Source organism: Strix uralensis, chromosome 19 (assembly GCF_047716275.1).
Source record: "Strix uralensis isolate ZFMK-TIS-50842 chromosome 19, bStrUra1, whole genome shotgun sequence".
In the NCBI taxonomy this organism is placed as follows: domain Eukaryota; kingdom Metazoa; phylum Chordata; class Aves; order Strigiformes; family Strigidae; genus Strix; species Strix uralensis.
The window spans coordinates 13,524,808-13,549,541 of NC_133990.1; the positions used below are offsets into that span (position 1 = coordinate 13,524,808).

Here is a 24,734-nt window from a genome sequence, read left to right on the forward strand (position 1 = left end):
CCAAAGTTTGTTAAGCACAGCAGGAGCTGGGGCTGCTCTCTGAAGAAACAGACCCTGTAATTCCTGCTAAAATAAAACACAATTTGCTTTTCAAGTTAAGTAAGAGCTTTCACTCAGATATTTGAACTTGTCTAGTATTGAAGCAAGGCAGCTTTAAAAGCCACGTTATTTCAGTGTAAGATGTTGGCTGGGCACAACTCAGCCTCGGCAGGTGCCATGGGATGCCTCACTTGCCCCTCACTTACAGCAGCCGAGCTGGAGACAGATTAAACCAGCATTAAGGCCCACACAGCACTCTTAGGCCAAATCTAAATGCCATGGGTTTCCTTATTAGATATAAAGAAATGAGCCTGACCTGACCTGCACTGACATGACAGCAGGGTGAGACTTGACACTGCTCTCTTTGCTCATGTGCGTGACGCTGAGAGTGTCCCCTGGCTTCAGAAACGTCCCATTTCGCCATGGAGGTGGAATCACCAAGCTCACCTCCAGAGAAGCTGAGTGACATTTTGGTACTTGTTCAAATTAGCTGTTATTAATTAAATAACACCTTTCAGCCTTCTTGGCAGATTTTCCCCCTGAAGTTGCAGCGGGAAGCTGGCATGTGTCAAGATGCCAGGCAGATGCAAGAACCTCAGGGTTATATTTTCATGAACACGCACCTCATTAAGGATGTTATCACTATGGGAAAATAAGAAATTTATGGTCATGTCTTTTTACTATTTCCTCTTTTGTGTCTTACAGCTCCTCTGTCACAGAAGCCCACTACCAGGTGCTTTTAAACATGCCCATGAAGACAGCTCTTGTTCAGCAGAGCTTCGCTTGGGCTTAATTTTGGCTCTGATAAGGATCCTGCTGGAGTCCAAGGGATTTCAACATGTGCCTACACGCTTTGTTGATTAGCAACAGAGAGCTGAATCTCAGGTCTGGGGATTTGTCTACATGCAGATTTACAGGTGCTTGATAGTAGTTGGGACTAATTCAGGTAATATGGACGTTGTTCCAAACGGAGCGATTTAAACAGAACCAAACGCTCTGGCTCACGCAGCCCTTTGAGCAGCCTGAGCTGCAGCAGCCTCCATTTAAGCAGCTGCAAATCTGAATGGGCCCAAGCCATCAAACACCTTCTCTGCACCCCACTCATATGTGGGTTTTCCTCTTAGAAAAATGAATTCATGCTGCCCTAACATTAAAGATTTAAAGCAGCTGCATCTCATCACAGCCAGAAGATTTATTGGGAGCCGATGACAAAAATGATGGTTTATTGGGGAATAACCTTGAATGCTGGCACTGCATATTTTCAAGGCATATTAATCACAATTTATGTGTGAATACTTCTCCTTTCACTGGAAATGGAGAGAGGGGTGAGGCTTGGGGATTTCTGAGATGGTTTGATTAAAAATGCCAGCCAGAGCCTGCAGAACACCACGGTACAAACTGCTCAGGGCTTGAAAACATCCAGTTAGAGCCAGTGTATTCCTCAAATACAGCCCTTGGGATAAGAGTCTAGCAACAAGAGTTGAGTGGGGCTGATCTTTTGGTTGAAATACTGCTTTTCTGCGTTGCAAATTGTAATAAAAGAATCTTTCCCCTACGAAGTTTACTAGTAGACTGAATTGGCCAGAGACTCAAAGATGAAGTGATGTGATAACAAGAAGGGTGCTGGCACAGTGACACTACATGCTGAGAGCAGCTGCTGCAGTGATGGACACCAGGCTACAGGACAGCAATGCTGACAGCATCATCTCCTCTTCATCCAGCTCTGTTTTCACTGGAATCATTTGTGGCACAAGCCAGTGTGACTGGCTGGCTAAAGGCCCTTCCTTGTGTCACCCGCAGGGACATGGGGGCACAACACTGAGCACTGCAGTGCCCATCACTGAAATCAGTGTGACCTGGGCACATATTTTGCTGATCACAATTTTGCAGCTGTGCAGAAGGCCAGGCGATGGGCCTGGACAGTCCCATGCTGTCCAGGGCCACCCCTCCTTTCCTTTCAAGGGTTACATCTGGGGGCTGGCTTGCAATTAGAGATATGCAGGGTAATCGCTGCAGTCGTCGCCTGCCCATTATAACCACTGCTCATTGAGGACACCATAATCCAGAATCTAAGGTATATAAAACCTTACATGAACATAAAGCAAAAAGGCAGCTTTTCCCTTTCCATAATCTACTGTATCCATGGGAACAGGTTGCAATTTGATATCTACACAATAGCAACAGACAGAAACCCTGTGGTGCATGGAGGAGAGGTCAGCTCAGCATCCTGGCCACGGCAGCGCCTGTGGGGTGGCACCCACTGAGCAGCCAAAGTGCTGGGGACACCCTGCTCCCCACCCCAGGAGTCACAGCTTTAATGTGTGCAGGACGGCTGTGGTGCAGCCAATTTGCAGAAAGAAAAGTTAAAGAGCTGATGTGGTTCTCGGGGAGGGAGAGCTGGCAGAGCCACTCGGCCCATGCAGCAAGGGATGCTGCAGCAGGGTGAAGGAGACCTCACCAGGAGGCCCTAAAACTGGACAAGAAAAGTGAGGAGGGAAAATGCTGTTTTTTTGTAGTTAGGTGTGAATGTCAAATCTTCTGTGGTGGGAAAAAATGTCAAGTAAATAAATAAGTCTCATAAGGAAGGAAGAAGAAGAAAATAAATATCTCTCAGCTACTTCTCATTAGTGGAGAAGTATTTATTTGGGTGAATATTTAGCCTGTTCTCACAGCATCCCCACCACCAACATGCCGGTTCTGCACAGCTAACAAGCTATCAGCAGGGAGGAATAAGATTGTTTAATTTCTTAGCACACCTTAAATAGCCCATGGGGCTAACCCACATTTGGGAAAATGAATACACAAGCGTGACAAATAGCATTAATAATGCAACACAAGGACCTGCAAGCAGAGCACTGTGTATTAGAAACCCCCAAACTGCGTACACCGTGCCTGAGTCAGCTCTTTACCCTGCCACAGTGATATGCAGCTGAAACCCACCCTAATAAAATACCTTTGGGGTTTGTCTGCTCAAAGCTGATGAAAGGGCACAGGTCTTCAGTCTGATGTCCAGAAGAGGCAACAACAAGGTTCATCTGGGACTTCCCAAGCTGCAGGGATTTGCTGTCACCCTGCCCACCTGAGCAACAGCTCCATGCCATCCTCTTGGGCAAGAGCAGGACCAGGTTGCCCCAGAACACCTGCCCAAACCTCACCTCACCACAGCAGCAGCTTCACCAGTAGCTGAAACAGTTCAGCAGTGCTCTTGGTCTGCATCCCTGCCAAGGGAGTTACTGTCTGGAGGGGGGTCTTGCCTCACCTTAACCTTCCCAGTGGCTCCTTGCAGGATAGGGGCAAGGGGAGCAGCACTGGGGGGCATTTCAGCTATACTTATATGTAGATTTATATACATAATGATATTTTTTCCCACTATGCAAGGAAGTGTTCTGGAGCCACAAGCTGCTCCAGCACTAACTGAGGGAGAACATGACCCAGCACAGCCTTATTATTCCTGGCTACTTAATTACTACTCATGATTGGTCTCTAATGAACCTCTTGCATCTATACCTCATGATTCAATAAGGGTTTTCAGGACACTCCTAACTAATGGGCAAATGGAGCCTGTTTCCACCTGGGCCCCATCAGACCTGGGGCCATGGGAATGACGGTGTAAGGGTGCAGCAAGGAGACCGTGTCCTAGGGGTGGGATGGGAGATACTGGCAGAGAGGAGATTTCATGTTCTGGGAGACACAGGCCACAAAATGCATTTCTGCTTACAGAAAGTGGATTTGATTTAAAAAACCCCAACACACAGGGGGAGGGTGGCTCCCAGGGGTTCCCTGAGAAGGTCTCAGAGCACCCATCTTCCTGACCAGCCTCCCCGAGCTGTGCGGGCTGGGGGCTTGCTCGCCTCCCACGTGCAGTTTCTTCAGTTACCATCCATCCCTCCGGGTGCCATGAACCCCCCTATGGCACCCGGGCTGCGGGGTGATGCGTGTGCTGCGTGGGAGGCTGATGGCAGGGACAGAAAAAGCTTTGGTCCACTGCAGTCCTGAGCAGCACCAGGGAGTAGTGAACTGTGCACGGATCAGGCAGCCCTGGGTTTTTATTTAACCCTTAATCCCAGTACTTTGCTCTAACACTATAGTTCAAGCAGACATGGCCACATGCATAGAGAGTCTGACACTAATTAGTCATTCATGCAAAACAAGAGGGGTTTTTTTTGCTTCTAAGTGCAAACAATTTTCTGTGAAGTGTCAGACGAGCAATTACCTTCCCACAGGCCCGTGTGGGTAGTGGCTTGACTCATCCCATCGGGTGAATTTGAGGACTTCAGTCTCATAGGGGTTAAACCTCTAATTTAATTGCTGATTTATCCTCAAACTTCACTTTTAAATTATTGCAGCCCAAGCAACAGAGAGAAAGAACACAATGGGAGAGAGACTAAAGGAGGCAACTGAGCAGTGTTATTCAAGGAGGGAAGGATGTGGCCTAAGAGAGATTAAGGTGGGGTGAAACCATGCCAGATGCCTAGAAGAGGTGTTTAAATGATGAGCAGGTCATTTATTTACTGAGCTTTTATTGCTGTGGAGAACATCAGCCACGCTGATGATGGGCGATGCTCGGGGGAGAAGGACCTGGCAGGGTGGCTGGGTGCCGCAGCTTGCCCCATCACCTCGCCCACACCATGCTCGTGTCTCTGTGCCTCGGAGGCTCTGGAGAAGTTTCTCCACAGTCAATGAAGGTGTGATACTTGCATTTAGAGGCCCATAGCTATCCATGCTGGGAGCTGCTGCCATGCCAGGACTGTTAGAGGGATGGTAACACCATCCGGCAGCCAACCACTGTTGCCTGTGCTTTACTGAGCACCACATTTTCCTGCTCAAAACCATCATTTACTGAACCAACAGCAAACACTTATTTTGACAGATTTCTTTCCGCAGTCCTGCACTTATGAAGGGCTTGTGCTCACTGGGTGAACATCTGAACTCCCAGGCTCACAAGTGCAGCCACATGATGACAATCTCCCTGGTGAATTAAAATAATTACTTTTCTAATTTGCCCCTAGACTCTGCTAAACCTTCTGGGGCCTTGAGGAAGGCATGAAGTTTTTTTTCCACATTTTCTGCTAATGTAGGCAGACATTTTAATTTATAAAATGAATAATTCTGTATTTAATCAGTACAAAGGAAAATTCCACATGGGGACAGGGACGTCTCACGATGCTGCACAGGATTAACCACACTAAATGACTCCCTGGTGTGGGGGAATGTAGCCATGTGGGACAGCCCTTGTGCCTTTAAGCATCAGCAATTTTGGGGATCCTGAAGGTCTCCCTTCCAAGAAGACAGACTGAGAATATAAAGGATTCATCAAGGGGAAGATGTAAAGGCAACTGTCTTTGAGCCACCAGAAACTACTAACATCAAGCCCAGCAAACTAGACTGGGCTCTGCAAATGCAAGATCAGTGCTTGTGAACTCCAGAGCTTTCCTGGAGCCCAGTTCACACAGAATATAGAGTGGAAAACTGATGGTTTGACTGGTTGGTGTGAACAGATGAGGAACAGCAAGCTTTGTTGCTGGATGGTGAGGCTGGGTTGTGCTTTAATGCTTGAACCTTCCCATCAGCGAACCTGTCACGTAGCACTTACAAACTGGGTTTTAAAATGAGAAAACGCATGCTTGAGATTAATAGAAAAATTAAGGGTAAATACCACTATGTCTACAAAAAGATGCCCTGGTTTTAAAACTTAGCAAGTTAGGAGTCAGTGACACTAGATATATGTTACTTGCTTATCTGAAGAGACTGGAGAGGAAATAATCCTGTTCAGGAGTTGGCTGGATATATACGCTTGCAGTGAGGTCCCACAGGACGGGCGTCAGAGTTGATGCAAGTAGCGATGCTGCGCCAGGACTTGGACCCTACTTTGGGGTAGTTTATAAATAATACACAATAAATAAAGAATAATAATTAATAAATAATAGTAACAAAGAAGTGCAACATTCATTACACGGTATGCTACAAATGAGGTTAAAAGTGCGTATATTCCATTTGTTTCAATTACAGTAAGACAAAACAAGCTCAAATATACCAAGAATCCCTGGAAGGTTTTGTTTTACAGAAAGGAAATTTTTGGAAAGGTTTAAAATAACAAGAATAGAAATAAAGTTTGGACAAAGCTCTTTCTCCTGTGAGGGGACTTGCTCGCGGCTTGCACAGGAGCGTATGAGGGAGCACAGCCTTTTCCTTCCCTGCACTTTGTTTTCAGAGTGATGCTCTCACTCTGGCAGCTAAGACCAAAAGGCTAAAGCATCATATGAAATTTTAAAACTGAAAACCTCAAAATAAGGTTCATACACACACAAAAAAAGCAGCTAAAATACCATTTTCTTGTCAAAATGAAATGTAATCCAACTACTTCGCTATGGTGGACTAGTGCCATTAATTTCAGCTACATCACTTTACACCAGTTTGGGATTTCACCTTTCACTGAAATAACTTGCATTTCTGGCCATAATTTCCCCTAAATCCTGCAGCTAATGTTTCCTATGGGAAGGTTTTAGGTAGTTTTCCACTTGACGCTGCACTGAAATTCTCCCAGGTGCTCTTCAGACCTCCAGTCTATGGAATAGTGGAGGAAATGTGGGTGCCTGAGCCACCCCAAACACCCGGACACTCCAGGGCTGTAGAGCCTCCAGTCTAATATGGGGTATTTAAGCAACAGTTTGCAAGTGGCCATAGAGAAACAACAACCTGCTTGTGTCTAAGCCTGCTGAGGTATTGTTGAGAAAGATGGCTATTTCCCATTAAAGCCTGGTTAAAAGTGATATCCAGCAACACGAGATATCAATCAGTAAATATTGAATCAAGACAAAATTTGTATTTTTCTAATGATGACTATTTCTTGGAAATTTACACAAATCTTTTATGCCTGCTGATGCTTAGGCCAGTAAATCTAAAACTCTAGGATACAGTCAAATGCACAAACTTTTGCAGCCTACCTAAACCAAAAAATAGACTTTTTTTTTTTAGGTCTACTCTATTTTCTTTTTTCTGCTCTTGAGTCCAGCCCTGGATTTATCCCCCAGGCAGAACTGCTGTTTGCTCAGCAGGATGAGCTGAAAGAAGAGGACTTTGGAGAGATTTTTAGTTATGCAGGGAAGAATGAAAAAAAAAAACTCAACCAAAGAAAGGAAAATATCCCAATTCTCTAGGTTACATTATTGGTTATGTAACCAATCTATCTGGTTATATTTACGCTCCTATAAATAGAGAATTGCTCTGTCAGAGTGGCCTGAAAAATAAATGACAAACGGAGTCAGGATGTGGCGACCGCCGGCGCTTGGGTGGGAGCGGGCGCAGGGGTGGTGGGGCTCAGCACGGGGACGAGGACATCTGGTCGTAGTCGGGGCACTTGAGCAGAGCCGGGTAGTTACTGTTCATCTGCAGGGACGCCTCGCTGGAGATATCCGAGGGGCTGCGTCCCCGTGCCCACGCGTCCGGGTGCAAGAACTGCCCCGAGTAGTCAGAGCAGTTGCTCAGCCGGGGCCGGTAGAAGCTGGGGTGAGGTCGGTAGATGTCCTCGGCTGTGTATCGCTTCATGAACAGGTAAACGGACATCACTCCGGCGCTCTGCAGGGGAGAGAGACACAGCCTGATGCTCGCCCTGCTAATGGCTGCCTTCTCCACCACCACCAAAATAGAACAAAAATAGAAATTGCTTTTAGTGCTCTGCTGATGATGCACTAGGGCTCCCGAGGACAGTCGCTTCACTGTCCCGTGTCCCAGGTCCTTGCAGTAAATAATGTGGCACCACCATGTCTCCTCCTCCTGCACCCATGTTTGGCATCAAATGGTGATCAAATGCCCCATGCTCCAGGCTTAGAGTCTGTCCCCCCTGTATGTCTCCCACCATACCATGTATTACCTGTCTCTCCTCATAGCCTACCCTTAAACCCCATCTGAGTCCTCTTTTTGCTCACAGCCTCAACGCCCCCCGCCCCCGAGAAGAGGATACACTCGTTACAGGGATGTGAGAGCTCCTGGGTACCTCTGTGAGAAGGAACGAGATGGCAGAGAAGGCAAACGACCATCCATATTTGTAATTGAAGAACGTTTCTGAGTCCTTGGTCCTGTTCAGCATCTCGTCATTAATGCTGGATATGTAGAGGACCAGCCCCACCACGAGGGACAGACCTGGGGAGAAACCAAGGAGAAGGACAGTGGGAAATGCTTCAGGGATGGAGCTGATGAAGAAGCACCTTCCTTTAAGACCTGACTTGTAGGTGAAAGTATAAAACTGTAGAAGTGTGCTTGAAATAACTGGGGAAAGAGGCTGCTTTCCTGCTGAGCTAACCCAGAGCACTCCTCTCATTTCAGTCAAACCGTTACCTGCTCAAGCAAGTCCATGTGCACCACGTAGGAGCTGGCTTCAAAGCTCGGCTGTCACAGCTATTTGTTTAACACTAGCACAACACCATGAATAAAACATTCACTTGTCTCATGTAGAAACGTCCCAGCTGAGCAGTTTGAAGTTTCACATCTCTCCTGCGACCGATGTGCCGTGAGAGGCGTCCTCTCCCCCAGCAGCTGCTCCTGCATGGGTGGTGTGTGCTTTCCCCCGCATCTCCTCGCCACTGCTACAAACAAGTCTTGCACTGGGTGATTTTCCATCCTGCAAAGCCTGAGCAGGCTGCGGGGCTGAGCTGGGAGCCCCCGCGGCTGATGGCTCCAACGAGGAGCCACCACAGCAGGTTAGGAGAGCACCAGCAGCTACAAAAGCAGATGTGCTCCATGCGCAAGGATTTTCAGGAGAAAACCTGGCTAGCAAAACTCACCTGACAGGATGAAGAATATCCCCGAGACAAAGGCGAGGATGGTCCTGTGAGGCCGAATGTGGCCGATGTTGCTCAGGATGAAGCCGATGAACATGAAGAAGAGGCTGACCAGAGGGAAGGGTGTGGCAGAGCGGATCATCTCTGGGGGGAGAGGAGCAGAGGGAAGTGGGAACAGATCAATCCTCCCCACACAATGTGAGAAATGGGCTCAGCTGGGTGAGATGGCTCCAGCCCTGCTGCCCTCTGACCACGATGTGTCATTCATTGCTCCTGGTTAATGTGGGTGCCCCTGTGCGGCTCCCCAGCCCCTGGCAGGGGTTCCCCTCTTTGCTAATGAGCTGAGTGAAGAGGTGACTCTGTCTGGCTGTGGAAATGTCTGCTAATGTTTGCATTCCCAAGGGTTTCTATGATGTGAAGTGTTACATAGGAAAAAAGCAGCAGAACCTGCATTTTTCTCTAGTTTTGCTGCTAAATACTTCTATTTATTAAATCAGAAATGACTGCAGAATTCATTGAGAGAGCTGTGACACTCCATCCTTAACTCATCCCCCTACGTAATGTGTAATATCGCTACAGAATAAATACAGCTGCAGATTCTGGAGAGGAGACTATAAAGCCAAACACTTCCATAAACATCAGCACTGAATAGCCAATGACAGGAAATTGTACAGCTTAGAGCCCCTGTGAGCATCCTGCCATTAGAAAGGGATGTCCCCAAATTCTTAGGAGCATATTGGGTAGTTCACATCGTGAAAAATGTAGTTGCATCCTTGCATGGTAGCACTGTCAAGGAACTAGGAGCTCCTTTGGCAAGGACGCGAAGAGGATTTCCTGGGGGGATCCCTAGTGACCCTTTGGTGCTTTGCAGGATGCAAAGAGTAAGACTCCACCGAAACACTTACTCAGAACGTTGACTGTGGATTCAGACGTCAGCTGGATGTTCATGGGCATGACGTATTCGATAGTGAAGCACCGGCCACGCTCTTCACCTGCAGCAAACAGAGACTGAGTCACACCTCTAGTGTGTTCGTCTGTTTATTTCTGGTGGGGGAGAGAGTGGCTTTAAAATTAATTTCTGTGCATGCATAAAAATAATCTTGTTTTTTAGTGCTGCTTCTATCTTGGATGTCTCCCTTGTGCAAATGGGTTCCCTTGCATATAGAAACATGAACACTGAAGCCAGAGGGTTTAAGGTCACCCCAGGGGTGGTATCAGAGCTCCTCACCCCCCTGACTTTTTCAAAGCAGTGGTTGAAACTTTGTGACATTTCAGATCAGTCACTTTGAGATTCCCATTCCCTTGGGTTTTAATCAACTCCATCCCTGCAGCCAAGTCGCTTCATCAAACTTGGCGCAGATGGAGGGAACGGTCCAGCTGACCTGAATCTAAATGTGGCAGGGACAAAAAGGAAAGTTTTGAGCTGCTGCCCAAGGCGTTCTGGCCGTGGCACTGGGATGGAGCGGGATGGTGGACGGCGGGGTCTGGCACGGCAGCAGCGAACTCACCCAAAGCCTGTGTGCAAAGGCACTTTTATCCATCTGACTGTTAAAAGTGGGCACGGGGTGATGGCGTTACTCAGGTTGTGCCTAAGTTTGGAAGCAAAGATGGGCACAGCCTTTAAAAATCCTATTGTCCCCAGCCCTTTCCTGTGGTTTGATGCTGATACGCAGCAAATATCACCTCAGCAGGGGGTGTTTTTGGGAGGGAAGCCATACCTGCTAGGAAGCAGACTCTCCAGAGCCCTGAGTGCAGCGACAGTTTGATTTCTGCTGTCTGGTTTTGGGGCTGGACGATGCCCTCCTCCAGGTAGAGCCAGTAGTCGGTGCTGACGGAGATGCCCAGGAGGCCGAGGCCGCAGACGGCGAACACGCTGCTGAGCAGGGTCAGCGCCTTCCTGCCACAGGCGCTCATTCCCAACGGCACCGGGGGCCGAGGCGGCGGCGGGGGGACGCTGCCGGGAGAGGGGACACAGCCGTCAGCACGGAGCTGTCTGCCGCTTTGGAGGAGGATGGATGTGTCAGAGCTTTGCCCTCTGCCCTTAATTGCTTATATGGGTCGAGCTGAAATAAGCCATTAAAACAATCACAGTGGGCTCTGACAGATGGAGAGTTTGAACCAAATCCCACCCGACTGCGGCCCGACGCCGGCCCAGGGCCCGTGGATGTGCCGAATGCTGAGTGCCAGCACCGGGGCGGGAGTGGTGCGGGATGGGCTGGCTGGGAGCAGCTCATTGGCTCCTGTTTTATTTGCTGCAGGTGAATTCCTGCTGCTCCAGCCAAATCCAGCACTCATCTCCCCAAGGATGTCACTGAACCGCAGCATCTGCGGTCCTCAGAGCCTTATCTAATGCACCCATGAAGGGCGGCAGCACGAGCCGTATCTCCTCGACACAGGAGCGCGTTGAGGCTCACAGACACTGCATTAAGGGATCAACAAAGACACTTTCAGCTGCTGGACTAAAACCCCCTCCTGAGCAGCTCCAGTCACCACACAGCTTCCCACAATATTGCTATTTTTCCTCTTTCAGGGTAGGTTTACCCATTGGGGGATCAAGATCTCAGTTTTGCTAAAACCATGCCACATCTATGCACGCTGAATGACATCATCAACCGCCTTGAAGCAGAGCAGTGTGACACAATAGCTTGCCTTTTTTTGCTTTTTATTACTTATTTTGCTGGATCAGAGGTGCCAGTGCCGCTGTCAGCTGAACACACAGACTGAACTGGTCCAAACTCAGCTTGTGCTTCAGGGGGAGACTGGAAAATGGGGCCAAAGAGCTGCAGTCAGGCCCTAGGCAAACATTAAAGGAGGAGGCAAAAAGCTTCCCTTATCCCCATGTCGCTCATGGATGGAATCTTCTTTTTTTTTTTTTTTTCTTTTATTTTTGCTAATTTGTGGAATTTAGCAGTTCTCACGGTGCCCTGCAGACTGATAAATCAGAAATCTGAGTTCTTGGTGAAGCAGAGAAAAAGTGCAATTAATATGGGGGGAAAAAAGCCACAGAAATGACAGATTAGAGGAATAAGAGCAAGAAGGAAAAGATACACACGAGAGGTCTTCTGGGGAGTGGAAACGAGGCTGATAGTGCTATTGACTGTCTTTATAAAGACAGTATGAATCACAGATAAGTGCTGTGTCATGTATATTTTTGAAGGCACATTTTGCTGTTGTTCAGCACTGCAAACAATAAGGAAAAAAGAATAAATCCAACTAGACAACAAAAGCTACCAAATTTAACACAGTAGCGGCAGGATGCATCATCCTTGGGCTCCCTTTAAAACTGCACGAGCCTCGTTCACGCCGCCTGAAGTTTCAAGGGACAACAAATGGGAGAGGGCTGGGGGCAGAGCCCCGTGTTCCCCTGCTGCGTCCCACTGCCTGGGAAGGAGAGAAGAGTCCTCCTAAACACACATTTCATTTGAAACACCAATTCCCAAAATAATGATGGATAAACAATAGAGCTGGGGCACGTATGTCGTACGTCTCCCTGGGTGTCAGGTTTTGAACCTACGCAGGAATAGCTCCATCCCACCCGTGCTCCCAGCTGGTGTTTGCTATCGTGGCACACGTTGGTGAGCGGCTTTGTGGAAGAGAAGTTTTGGTGCTGTTATCACTGTGGCAAAGGTGGTGGGATTTAGTGATTAAATCGGGAGATGTGGCTCCTGCCTGTGCTGGGAGATGACAGCTCGCTGTTCTGACATGTCTGGCCAGTGAGCAGACTGGAGGAGGGCTTATTTTCTTGCACCTCTGATATAAATATATTAATGTTTACTTGCTTACAGTGACTCTCAGAGATGCCAACAGTCCTCACAGCTTGCACTTTTACACTTGAAAGCCTCCAAAGATAATGTTCTGCCGTAGTTCCCTCATGATTAGTACGAGCAGACGATGCAGATGATAGTTATTTCTTGACGCTGAACTGTCTGTGAGCTGGGCTCTCTCAGGGAGCTCTTGCATTGCCCATCCCTGGCGCATCTATAGCACAAATGCACCGCACCAAGCTCCTCAGCAGCCCGGTCCTGGGCTGATCTTGCAGCAAGTTTCATACAAGACTGATGTGAAGGAAACTTGTAGTTGCTGTAGAGTCCAAATAATTGCATTTACTGAACAGATGCAACACCCAAGGCCTGTCTGCACCTCCAGCTTGCTGCTCTGGGCAGCAATAAGAGAGGAAAGTAGGGAATGATGCTGGAAGAGTTGCAAATTCTTGAGCAAAAGAGAGAAAGGGAGAGATAGACTTTTATTGTCGCATCCTACCCTGAGTCCAAAGCAGACAAGTACATCTTGGTAGGAAGCAGATGTACTTGCACCCTCAAGCGCTACAACAGCTCTGACAATTCTCTTCCATATGAAATTAAGGATTTGGCTCTTCCTACGTTCACACTGAGCCGTTTCCCAGAAGGTACCGACCTACGGGAAGGGGAGTGCTGTCACTTACAGACAGCCCAAGCAAATGCTCCAGCTCGCACTACCGCAAGCTTTCCACCTTTGGCTTTGCTAACAAGCCTCATTTTTAATGTTCTTATTTAATGTTTCCCTCAGCTCAGGAAAAGCAGGCTGTGTTCCCAGGAGGGGCACCTCCCTGCTAGGGGTGTGAGGAGCGAGGTGCACAGAGGAGACGCTCAGATTTTTTTTCCTGAAGAATTAGGAGGCAGCAGCTAAAGATGAAACTGGTAGCTCTGGGGCAGAGAAGCACGTGCTGCAAAAGTAGCCCTACACCTTGATAGCCTTACTGTCAAGGGGAGAAACCAGCACAGAGCTGTAGACATTAGGACACCACTTTATCCTTTCACGGGATGGGAATATGCAATTTCCCAGGGAATAAGACATTTCCCCTTTCTATAGATCCCATTTGATCCAGCAATATGACCAGGCAAAGCACAGATCCTCTGGCTCATCCATCCTTCTCCCTAACTCTGTCAGAGCCATATTTTCTAGTTGCTGCCTCAAAATGAACAGTATTTACTACAGAGTGTCTCATCCCTCTTGGCATTTTGGTGCCAAAATGGTAAAAGGAGCTGGAATCTATTCTTGGCTCATGTATCATCAACAACAGTCCTCCCTGCACATTTTTCATTAATAAGGAGCCAAACATCAAAGTAGGGAGTATGGGAAGGTCCAGATAAAGCCATTCAGAGGGAAATAGCTAAGTATTTCCTGTGATTTGTTGTCCATCAACATTAGGCACTGGAAAATATACCCATTTGGCATCATTTATATTGATCATTGGGGTGACGCTAGCAGCAGCGAGAGGGGTTGGGTGTCAGTGTCACACCTCTCAATTGCCTCATTTCTTTTCTCTCTCACACTTCAATTTCCATGTAATCATGGATGCATTAGAGAGTGATCCCTATTACTGCCTTGCTGGCACATAAAATCAAGCTCGATGTGGTGGGGGACGGCAGGCAGGGATGGTGCAGAGCAGCCGCTTGGAACAAACCTTCCCCCATGTCCAGCGCCTGGAGAATTAGCAAGACTCCCAAGAGAAAGATTTTTCAAGGACACGAACAGGAGCTGGCTTGATTTTCAGCTAGGATTTAGTCCCCAGTAACCTTTAACAATTGTGCTGTGCTTCCTACAGCTGAAAAAGTGATGCTGTTTGGTTTCCAACAGTAGCTGTATTTTAAATTAAATAAATATAGCCCCAAAGATTTCCAAGAAATAGGACCTTAGAACTGTTCCTGCTCCTTCAATCACACTGTGACTTCTGGTAGTAGTCCAGGGAATAATAAAGGCAGTCTGCAATGTAATCTGCAGTCCTCATAATGAATTTCTTTTTATCTTGAAGCCATAGCTTCTGATGGGAATTGCACATGGCCCTCACTGGGACTGACCCCTTCGGAAAATGAAATGATATTGGCATTGTTCCTAATGCAGTTCACCCAGATCTTACCCATTGCTCCATGGTCAGAAAAAGAAAATATTACCCTGGTCCAGATTTCTGAGCCCACCCCTCTGTGACCTAATGCTGAGCACGAGCCACTGCTCTGGGCTATGTGGATGGGCTGAGAGAAATAAATATATCACTGGTCAACTGCCTGGGCAGGATGGGTCGTATCTGTGAATCACTGCTCTGAGTTCAGTGGAAAAACAACACTCCCTCCCGCCCTGGGTAAAGGTAGAAAGAGCAGGGCCAAGCCAGGCCAAGAAGGCAGCTATTGATTTTTATGTGGCTAGAGCATAATTTCCAATTTCCTGACATGTGTGAGGAGGGAAAATACTGCCAAGGTTATCAGAGCAGACGGGAGGGAAGGTTTTGTTTGTGTAGAGGTGCTGGGCTCCAGGACAAGGCTGGCGACCTGCCTCTGCAGTTGTGAAAGCCGGGTCCCTGCTGCAAGGCAAGGGCAGAGGGAAATCAGAGGTTAAGCCATGGGCCCGGAGTGATAGAGGCTGAGCAGGACATAAAGGAGAAGGAACGAAGCTTGGTGGAAGGGGGAAACCCACTGAGTGAGCAATTGGTGTACAAAGAACATCAGGGACCTGGGTAAGAGCCAGTGAATGCAGGAGAGTGTGAGCTGTGATGGAGCTGAACTGAAAGGACCAGCTCTCACTAAGCTGCGACGAAAATTGGGCTGGCTAAAAATAAAGGGCCTTCAAGCAGCATGATCTCTTCCTCAGGACACAACGCAGGCCACAAATGTGGGCAAAAATAAATAGGTCAAGGAGAGTGGCTCTTTCAGAACTAAACTTTTCAGATCTGGCAGAGCTCGGGCAGGCAGGACTGTGCTGGAGGGCTGGCTGAGGCCACCACGCATCGTCACCCTCCTTCAGACAGCAAAACATCTTCCTGGCTCCCTAGTGGGCAACTGCAGAAAAGCCTAATTGGTCATTAATAACCAATGGAATAGAAAGGTGGTCACAAAATGGCATAGCAATTCCCACGAAGCTTATGGAGCACCCAAAGGGTGCAAACGCTTTGGTCCTAAAACAGTGTGTGGAGGATGCAGCCTGTGTCCAGCTGACTTGAACTGCTGCTCTGTGGGTTTGCAGAGGGGGTTTTACCACCGTGAGGAGCACGCAGTGAGATGACTTTAGCCACAGCCGGGTGTATGCAGCTCAGCAGAGGAGAGAAAGAGGGAACGGTGGGGGCAGTGCCTGCAGCTCCACAAACCTGACCTGGAAAACTGGGTGATTGGGAAAGATAGTTTTGGAATTACCACTTGGGAAGCAACAGTCCCTCCTGAAGCTTGGAAAAGGTGTGCTGCAGGCAGAAGAGAAACATGAGACTGCTCTGCTTTTATATAATTGCTGAAGAAGAACATGGATGGCTGCAGAGAAAAGCAGTATCTCCTGGGCTGGTACACTGAGAGGGAAATGGCCGAAGGGGACGTGGGTTGGAGCTGGTCCGCAGGGTTCCCAGGAGCTCTGTCCTGGGCTGCCAGCACCCACCACCTCACATGGTACATGGGAAGACAGAGATATATAAGGCAGCTTTACAGAGGTGCATTAGTGGTCATATGGAAATGTCAGCTCAATTTCTGAGAGAAATTATGTATTGGAAAAATTAAGTACAAAAATAAATCTTTTTGATGTGGAGGAGGTTTAGCCTGATATTAAGAAATGAAACAGTCCATCTCATGGCGGTTTGAACGAGCACTAGTAACTGCGACTATAAGCAGCCATAAACTTCAACAGGATCAATACTGGACTTGAAAGCTTCCCCTCAGCTGCTAACAGCGGTGCTGCACGGCCGGCCCCGCACACAGCACTGCCCTTACAGCCAGATAGAAACAGCAGCATTGAATCAGTCGAGTGCACTGGGCTCACAGGCTCTCCAGACAGGGTTTTTTTTTTTAAAAAAATAAATAAAAGGAAGGCTGGTTATGACTTATTTAAACCTAGATTGAGCCACAGCAATCATAAACCCATTATTTTTTTGCTTGTCATCAGACACAAGGAACACCTGAAAAATAATTGGAAGAAACGATGTGTGACTTGCCACACACAGTAATGCTCACCACTAGTTTTATGAGTGGGATTACTTGGGATTTTTCTTTTAACCTTGACTTCTATAATTTTTCTGAGAAATTCCCCCTTTCCCTAATACTTCCCATGCTTCATTTCTTGTCCAAGTTATTTCTTGAAGCTTGATCAAATCCTTTCATGGCAGTGCAAGAGAGAATTAAATGCTGTATAGAATATAGTGCTGTATTTTTCTGCTGAACCCACAGCCTGCTTAGCTAAGCCCCAAGGTTGACCCACAGCTGCTCATCCTTCTTCTTTACCATGCACCAGCCTATTTGCTGTGGACTGCTCAAAACCTGCCCTTTTTTTCTGGGTTGGGTTTGCAAGGATGGTGGTTACTGATTCACTGAGCCCACCTTCAACTCCAGCACCAAATACAAGGAGATCAAATGATATTCCCAAGGAGCAGCAACTGAGATTTTTTTCCCCACCCCAGCCCTCTAACCAGACACTTTCCTGAACTGGCTGCCTCTGCTGTGACCACGTTGCCGCACTCACCAGGGTGATGGCTCTGCTCCAGCTCATTCACGCTAATGGCTTTGGATGATGCCAACAACTTTCAACAAATAAAATCATTGACCAAACAGCCCCTCCAGTCCCAGCTCACATGCTGCTGGCACAGCCCATGTGCGTACAGCTAGTGCTCATTCACATGGTATTTCTGGATCCACAAATATCCCCTTCAAAACCTCTCACAGAACACATCCTGCCTGTGTGCCTCCTTTCTCCTCGGTGTTTAAGCTCTTACCTCTTTTAACCCCAGCTGAAGCAATGCTTTGGCAAGCAGAAAACCCGCGCTGTTGGCTGTGAAGGTGGGAAGCTCAGGTTCTGGCAGACCGACTGCGAGGCAAGTGTCACAGCAAGGAGGGTCCTCGATGGATGCTTCAGCTGCTGGCTGGCTCTGGGAGGAGCTGGAAGCGGGGTGGCTTTTGCAGCGGGCAGAGGACAAGTCCTGGACCATAGGAGAGGGCACAACCTCAGCTCTCCGCCTCCGACCAACTCACAGGACAGATGCACGAGGCCGGGACTCAGGGACAGGCGGATGGCCAGCACGGTTCCACATCCACGCACCAGCAGCTCCTACCCTGTCGTTTTGTAGGCAAGAGTTACGCAAAGTGCATTTCTTAAGAGGGAAATAAAAGCTAAAGCTCTGAGCCTGCAATATTGCCCACGCACCCAAGTCCAGTTCTCTAGGTCTAAACTATATATATATATACACACACACTGAAAGTTTACGTCACTAACAATAGGTGAGCCCTTTCCTTTGGAGAGCCCTTCCCAACGCCCTCTCAACCCCTGCACAACAAAGCTGACATACAATATTCACCTACTTGCAGTGTGCCAGAGTGCTCGCAGTCAGGGACATGAGTCAAACTGCTGATTTCAATACCCTGCAAAGAGCTACAAAAGCAGAATAAAAGGGGGAATATCTAGTGCAGCAAAGCAAACCAGCTGGGGACTTTGCTATAAGATCCGCAGAAATCTCGTTGCTGTGCGCTGGGCGAGGCGGTGTTTGCCCATTAACCTCTGCGTGCTGTACATTACAGGTTGTACTTTATATCCTGAATACATAAGCTCCAGTAACCCAGCGATCCAGTGACCCTCTTCTGGTCTCAGCGTTGTGCTTCCCTCTGCTCACCTTGGCTGGTGCAGAGGGAGCCTGAGCAGACCCATCAGCAGGGGTAAGTGAAGGCAACGTAATGTCACTGTGTCTGCGAGGGCTGGAGAAGAGCAGCGGGCTCAGCTGCCGGCATCCACTTCACACCAGGACCAAGGTTGGGCTGGTCTAGGCGAATGCTAAATCTTTAACAGTTGGTTCTTGTTCACTTTGACGTGTCATTTAAGATGGCACAAAATTCTGCAGTGGCCTTGTATATTGAAAAGAGGAGAATAAGCCTCTTCCTAGCATAGTGACAGCTTTTCAAGGTCTCTGTGTCCTTCCAGCAGCAAGGCAGGTCACAGCATGATTGAAGATCTCAGGCACCTTTTCCATAAGATATTTATGTTGTTTTAAACTGAAGTGGGTATGAACAGAACCTGCAAATGCAGCATAAGCCCTGCAGGACTGCCAACGCATGAAATTTCTCTGGGCAATAAACTTTTACTGCTACAGAAGATCTAAGAAAAGCCCCAGTTACCAGCCCAGGCTTCAGGAGATGAGGCTGCTCCTGCCAAGCTGCTCAGCAGAGAGGGGCCAACACCCCCGTTTCCTTCTTTTCCTCTTAACGATCAGTGCTTGACAGCTTGAGCTAAATTAAGCAGTGCTGGGAGGTAAAAAATAGCATCAAGAGCTAATTAAAACTCTTCCGCCTCCCCCGTGTCGGTGGCAGGGAGAGGCGAGCCCCGGGTACCTGTGCCGTGGAGGCAGGGCAGCCCGCCGCAGCTCTTCCCCCGCCGCCGCAGCTCTTCTCACCAGTGCTGGCAGCTGGGGTGTTTTTATGAACACTTTCAGTGTGAGAAATGAGAGAAAGCGAGAAATCCCCCGAGTGCCGTTGGTGCCTCTGAACGCCGAAGGCTGCAGACAAGCGGCACGTTGGGCAGGCTGCACGCGCCAGCGATGGCTGCCGAGACCGCCGTCCCCTCGGCGTGATTAAACACCATTGCTAGCGTGAAGCAGACGCCTTGTTATCCGGGAGATTGCATTCCCCCTTCCCCGCTTACAAACCAGCTTTACCGCAAAGCCTCCAGGTACCAAAATGATGGCTTAAAGAACGCGGAGAAGGGCTGTATCATCCACACCTCAGGCAAACTTCTTAACAACCCAAGTGCCATTTGTGGCTGCCATTAAAGCCCGTTACCAAACACAACGGCTGCTCCATCTGGCTTTGCTGGAGCAGTTTGGGACTCAGTTCCTCAGATGCTGGCGGTGGTGGTGTCTTTGTGCACAAGCTTTCCAGGTCTGACGCTGAGCAGCCGCACAAGTTTGGTCCCATCTTCACAGAGGAAAGGTCTTTGCTTTGTGTAGCTTGTTGAGTTTAATAGTCAGGAATATTAAAGTACAAGGTAAGCATTTATACATCATTGGAGGTATTAAACTTTCTACCACCCAGATTTTAGCAAGATTCATTGCCAGTTCCAGGATTTGACGGTAAATGTCCCAGCAGACACGGTAGGAAAAACCATGCAGGACACGGAGCAGCCTGAGACCAGGCACAGGCAGCATGACCCGGTCGGAGGAGCACAGCTCGGCACCAAGCCCAGCGTGGCCTCGGGAGGACATCGGCTGCCTGCCCTGCTCAGCACGGGGAAGCGTGACCACATCCTGGGAAAGTCTATGGGAACAGGCGGGGAATAGACTCGGTCTCACTCTTCCTCCAGCCCTCCCCCAGGCCAGCACCCACTACCAGGTGCAACTTGGCCTGACTGTGTGTAGCTGGTCCTTACCTACACCCTCTCCTCTTCACCGGCCCCTTATATCATCATGTTCCTGCAGCACCCACCCAGCGGTACCTCTCCTGCCACCTGTATAATGACCTGATGTTTTCTTCTCCATGGCCGTCTGTAAGATATTTTACAGTAAGAACTGTAAAGCAGTTGACACACATGATGCTGACACAGCTTTCCTCTTCAGCCATCCCCACCCTCCTTCAATCATTGTACAGAAAAGGGCAGTTTTGTCCCAATTTCTTTCCTGCCTGTAGCTCACCTTTCCTGTGCTTCAGCAGAGATGTGCTTCTTCCCAAGCAGCAACTCCAGCATTGGAAGGTTTTAACACAACTTTCCAAATCACTCAGTTTTCTAGGCTGGGTTTGCTGTGTTGCTTCTGGCCATTTGCAGCTTCCAGGGTCTCCCAACAGCATCCAAGAAAGGACCATTTTCTACTGAACATAAAGTCAGTGCAGCTCTGAGCACCCCCCCAAGAGCCACCACCACTGAGCTGCCACGGCAACAAGAATCAGGGGAAATCAGACACGAAGGAAGCTGGGGATGGCAAGAAATGAAAGCAGAGCCGCAGCTCGGGTCAGGTGTTTTGGCATGCCAAAGACAGAGCTTTCTGTTCCTGTAGAAAGTGATGGCATCCACCCTCACTTGGTTAAAAGCCACAGCAGCAGGAGACGAAGGCAGAACAGCTTCACCCAGACCCTGCCGCAGTCCTGGGAAGGTCTCTTGGGTAACAGGCTTTGAGTGATGCTTTTAGCTGCGACACGAGCAGGATGTTCATGATCTGTCACTCTGTGAGAGCCAGTGGGGGATGATCCAGGGTTTCCCATCCCGCTTAGTGCCAGCACCTGCCGTGGGCCCCCACATCGGTGCCTCTCACCTGGCTCCAGTGCTGTCTGTGGGGTCTGACTTGAGCATTTCTCAAATAGCCAAAAAATTTTTCTTCTGCGATGTATTGTATCTCAGTCCCTGAAAGTGCTAATCCTTTTGAACAGATGGCTTGGCATCCAGGGAGTGACTTCTTTGTCCTGAGAAAGGGAGGACTGGAAAACTCTTCCTATCTGCACGTGTCTAAGCAATGGCTGGAATGTCCCACCTAGGCTTGGCATTATGGTATCAACGTCTGTTGCTGAATTTTTAATAACCAAACCCATCCAGAGGCTCTCCTCCCACATACACCCAACATTCTGACTGCTGCAGAAGGGGAAGTTTCTGTCCACCATGCTCCAGCTCTGCTGTGCCCACTGTCCTGCCGGCTGGAGAAGGTGGAGGGACACAGATGCCCATCAGGGATCCCACCGCAATCCCACGCTTGGGCCACCTCTACCAAACATAACTCACCACACCTCTCTGAGCAAGCAGAGATGTTCCCAGCCAGAGCTGCTGCAGAGAAAAGGGACATCTGGTGTAACCAAGCGTTTAATGTCTCCTGAAAAGAAGCCAGGGCCACGGGGCTGCCCACTGTGGGGCTTCGAGGGTGAGCGAGGTCCTGCCCTGGCAGACCTGAGCCTCTGCTCCCTGCGGACGGGGACGTCACCCAGCAGCACTGGATGGCACCGAGTGGGAAAATGAATTATCCACAAGTTGTCTTGGGCCAGAGGATGCCATCTGCTGTGCTGCTCAAATAATCCCCCCTCAGTGCAGCCGCGAGCACCGCTCTAACGAGGTTTTTCACTGGTGAGCAATGATACCTCCCTCATAATAAAGGAAAAGCTGCAAGTCCCATCTTCCAAAGGGACAAGACACAAACTCCACTCATCTGTAACAGACCATTTTCTGAGCTTGATGAGGCATCAGTGTTGTCCTTTGACAAATTCCATTTTCCTAGTAAATATTTTACTATAAATGTCAGAAGTTTGTGGCTATACAGCGATAAAATCGGTGTGACTTTGATTCCAAATCCTCTTTCCAGAACACACCTAGAACCCAAACTCCCTTTAATTTCAGTGAGATCAAGACTCCCAGATAACTTTTGACCTAGACTCCATCATCTAGTTATTTTTAAAATGCCAAGGGCTTTAAATCTTCCCAGCTGATTTATGAAAAGCTCCCGACACTGGCTCCAGCCACACGCTTGCACAGCTCACAGCTTGCTGATACTGTTGAAGCCTCTGTAGGCTTGTGCATGATTTCCCTTTTGTATTTTATATTCCTTCCCCTCTCCATAAATGAAGCTGAGGCTGCAAATGCTGCGGTATGGATGCTGCCAGGTGGGGATTCATTCAGCTGAATGAATATATTCAACAGCTACAATAATACAGCAAGGAATTGGAGAAATACACACACAGAAGCATTTCTGTCCCCTGGATGCCACGTGGAGCAGCCTCAGGGCCACGGGGTGGCCAAGGGGAAGGTGTGATGGCAGTGGGACGGGCTGCTGAGAGCCAGTCTCCTGCCCTTTGGCTTTTTATGTGGGTCAGATGTGACAGACTGAAATGGTGCCCCTAAAACTCCGCAGCAGATGAGCCTCTGAAGGGAGCCCAAATGCACAGCACTTGTGAAACCGAAGGGCAGCAGTGATGGGAACGTGGGAACGCTGCTCCAGCAAAGCTGCCTGCCCGGCTCACACCACCGGCACCTGCTGCTACCACACAAAACTCAGCTGAAATACTCCTTTTCAGCATTCTTGCTGATGTAGCACAACTTTCAGCGAATGCAACGCCCTTGCTGCCCTTCTCAAAGGCTCACCTGCACCGTGCAGGCCACCTACCAGCTCTGACGAGGCCTCCTCTCCCCCGTGGAGGTTCGGGGGGTGCGAGGGACACAGTGGGGACAGCGGTGCTGCAGGTCAGACCTGCTCTCCAGACACCACCGAGGACCTCCCGCTGCTTCGTGCCTGGAAGACCCAGCCCTAAAAGCTGCAAAAAGCATCAGGCGTCAGGGGCTGATGAAGTTTTACAGAACGCCCCGCTCGCTGCCGCGGTGGCTGAAATACCACATTTCACGTTTCACCACCTTTCACAGGATAAGAATAAGTAGCGTGTGGAGAAGTGAAGACAGGCTCTATGGCCCCATTCACTTGTTCATATGGTAACACATGATCCAGCTTCCCCCCCCCCCCCCCCCTTTTTTTTTTTTTTTCCCCTCTACTTTACTTCACTTAACAACCAGGTCAGGTTTTGCTCAGATAGCTTCACTTGAATACACACTCCCCTCTCCACGGGATTTACTACACCGAAAAACATTGGGAGCCCCTGACTTCCAGCAGACTTTATATTCCCTGGGATAAATACACTTCCTCAGCTCAACGTTCAAAAGTCACCGGTGAAGACGGGGATGCTCGCGGTCCCCAGGAGGCGGCCTCTGTGTCTCTGATCGGTCTGGTGGAGAAGCAGCCCTGGGCTGAAAAGCCGGGATTTACCGGCTCCCGTGTGCTCCTGCGCTTCCACTCGGGGCTCCGGCAAACCCCAAGTCCCCCCGCTTGAGCGGTGCCGGTGGAGCAGAGACGGTGCAACCGGGCAGGTAACGGAAACCGCTTCGGCACGGCGACAGGGTGGGGGGCCCCTGGCCGCGCTTTGGGGCGCCCGGGGCTGCGCTCCGCTCCGCGGTCCCCCCCCCCCCGGCGCAGCCCCGGCTGCTGCCCGGGGCGGTGCCCCCGTGTCCCCCCCCCCCCCCCCCCCGGGGGAGCTGCCGAGAGCACGGCTGGCTCTCACTCCAAGGGGGATATGGAAAAAAATAAAATAAATAAATAAATATATATATAAAAAACCTTAAACCCTGCCGCTGCGCACCCAGGCGGCACCTCCCAGACCGCCCCCCGCTCGGGCTTTAAACTTTCAGGTTTTTACACCTCGGGAACAGCCCCCCACCCCGAAGCCACTTCCAGGCCTGTGGTTCCCCCCCTCCCCCGGGGCAGCCTGGCCCGGACACGGGAAGGGCCCCCCCAGCCGCCCCCCAGCACTCACCGGCCCCGGCGGCGGGACGCGACCGGCGGCCTCGAGGATGCTCCGCGCCGGGAAGGGCCGGGAGAGCCCGGGGAGGAGAGGGCATCACATGGCGCCGGCGGGGACAGCCCACCTCTCCCTCCCTCCCTCCCTTCATCCCTCCTTCCCTTTCTCCATCCTCCCCTCTTCCCTCCCCCTTCCCTGCCTCCCTCTTTCTCACTCCCCCCCCCACACTTCCCTTTATCCTTCCTTTCCCCATTCCTCCCTCCCCTTTCACCCTTTCCCTTTATTCCCCCACTTCCCCTCTGGTCCCCTCCTTTCCCTTCTCCCTGCTTCCCTCCATCTGTCCCCACTCTCTCAGCTGTGGCTGGTGGCTCCAGTTGCCCATGGGGGCGGGGGTGGGAGCCAGCATTGCCCCTGCCCCTCTGTGCATCCTCCCTTCCACGAACCCCCCAGCCCCTCTGCACCCCCCACCTGCAAAAACACGGTCCCCTCTGGGGTGGGACTGGCCGGGGGCGGGGGGACAGCGCTGAGTGGGCTGTGCTCCCCAGGACACGACTCATTTGGGAGCTGGGGAAGGGAAAACCGACCCCAGCCACCAGTGTCCAACAAATCCACAGCTAAGGACACAGCAGACAAGGGGGAGGATTGGAGGGCAGCAAGCCAGGGTGCTGGAGAAAGCCAA

The 24,734-nt window shown here is 49.7% G+C and overlaps 1 protein-coding gene across 2 annotated transcripts; it reads right to left on the reverse strand.

The window, feature by feature from the left end:
* Positions 1 to 5,893: 5,893 nt before the first annotated feature.
* CACNG5 (calcium voltage-gated channel auxiliary subunit gamma 5) lies at positions 5,894 to 24,178 on the reverse strand. 2 transcript variants are annotated; one of them, XM_074888967.1, is made up of 8 exons: positions 24,071 to 24,178; positions 22,876 to 23,023; positions 17,533 to 17,869; positions 10,535 to 10,770; positions 9,722 to 9,808; positions 8,820 to 8,960; positions 8,033 to 8,178; positions 5,894 to 7,614 (listed from the first exon to the last, which is right to left on the reverse strand). In XM_074888967.1, the coding sequence occupies exons 4-8, from the start codon at positions 10,728 to 10,730 to the stop codon at positions 7,357 to 7,359; spliced, it is 828 nt and encodes a 275-aa protein (XP_074745068.1). In that variant the 5' UTR covers positions 10,731 to 10,770; positions 17,533 to 17,869; positions 22,876 to 23,023; positions 24,071 to 24,178; the 3' UTR covers positions 5,894 to 7,356. The 2 variants fall into 2 exon arrangements, with proteins under 2 accessions (XP_074745068.1, XP_074745067.1); XM_074888966.1 differs by lacking the exon at positions 22,876 to 23,023 and having other exon boundaries at positions 24,071 to 24,169.
* Positions 24,179 to 24,734: the final 556 nt, after the last annotated feature.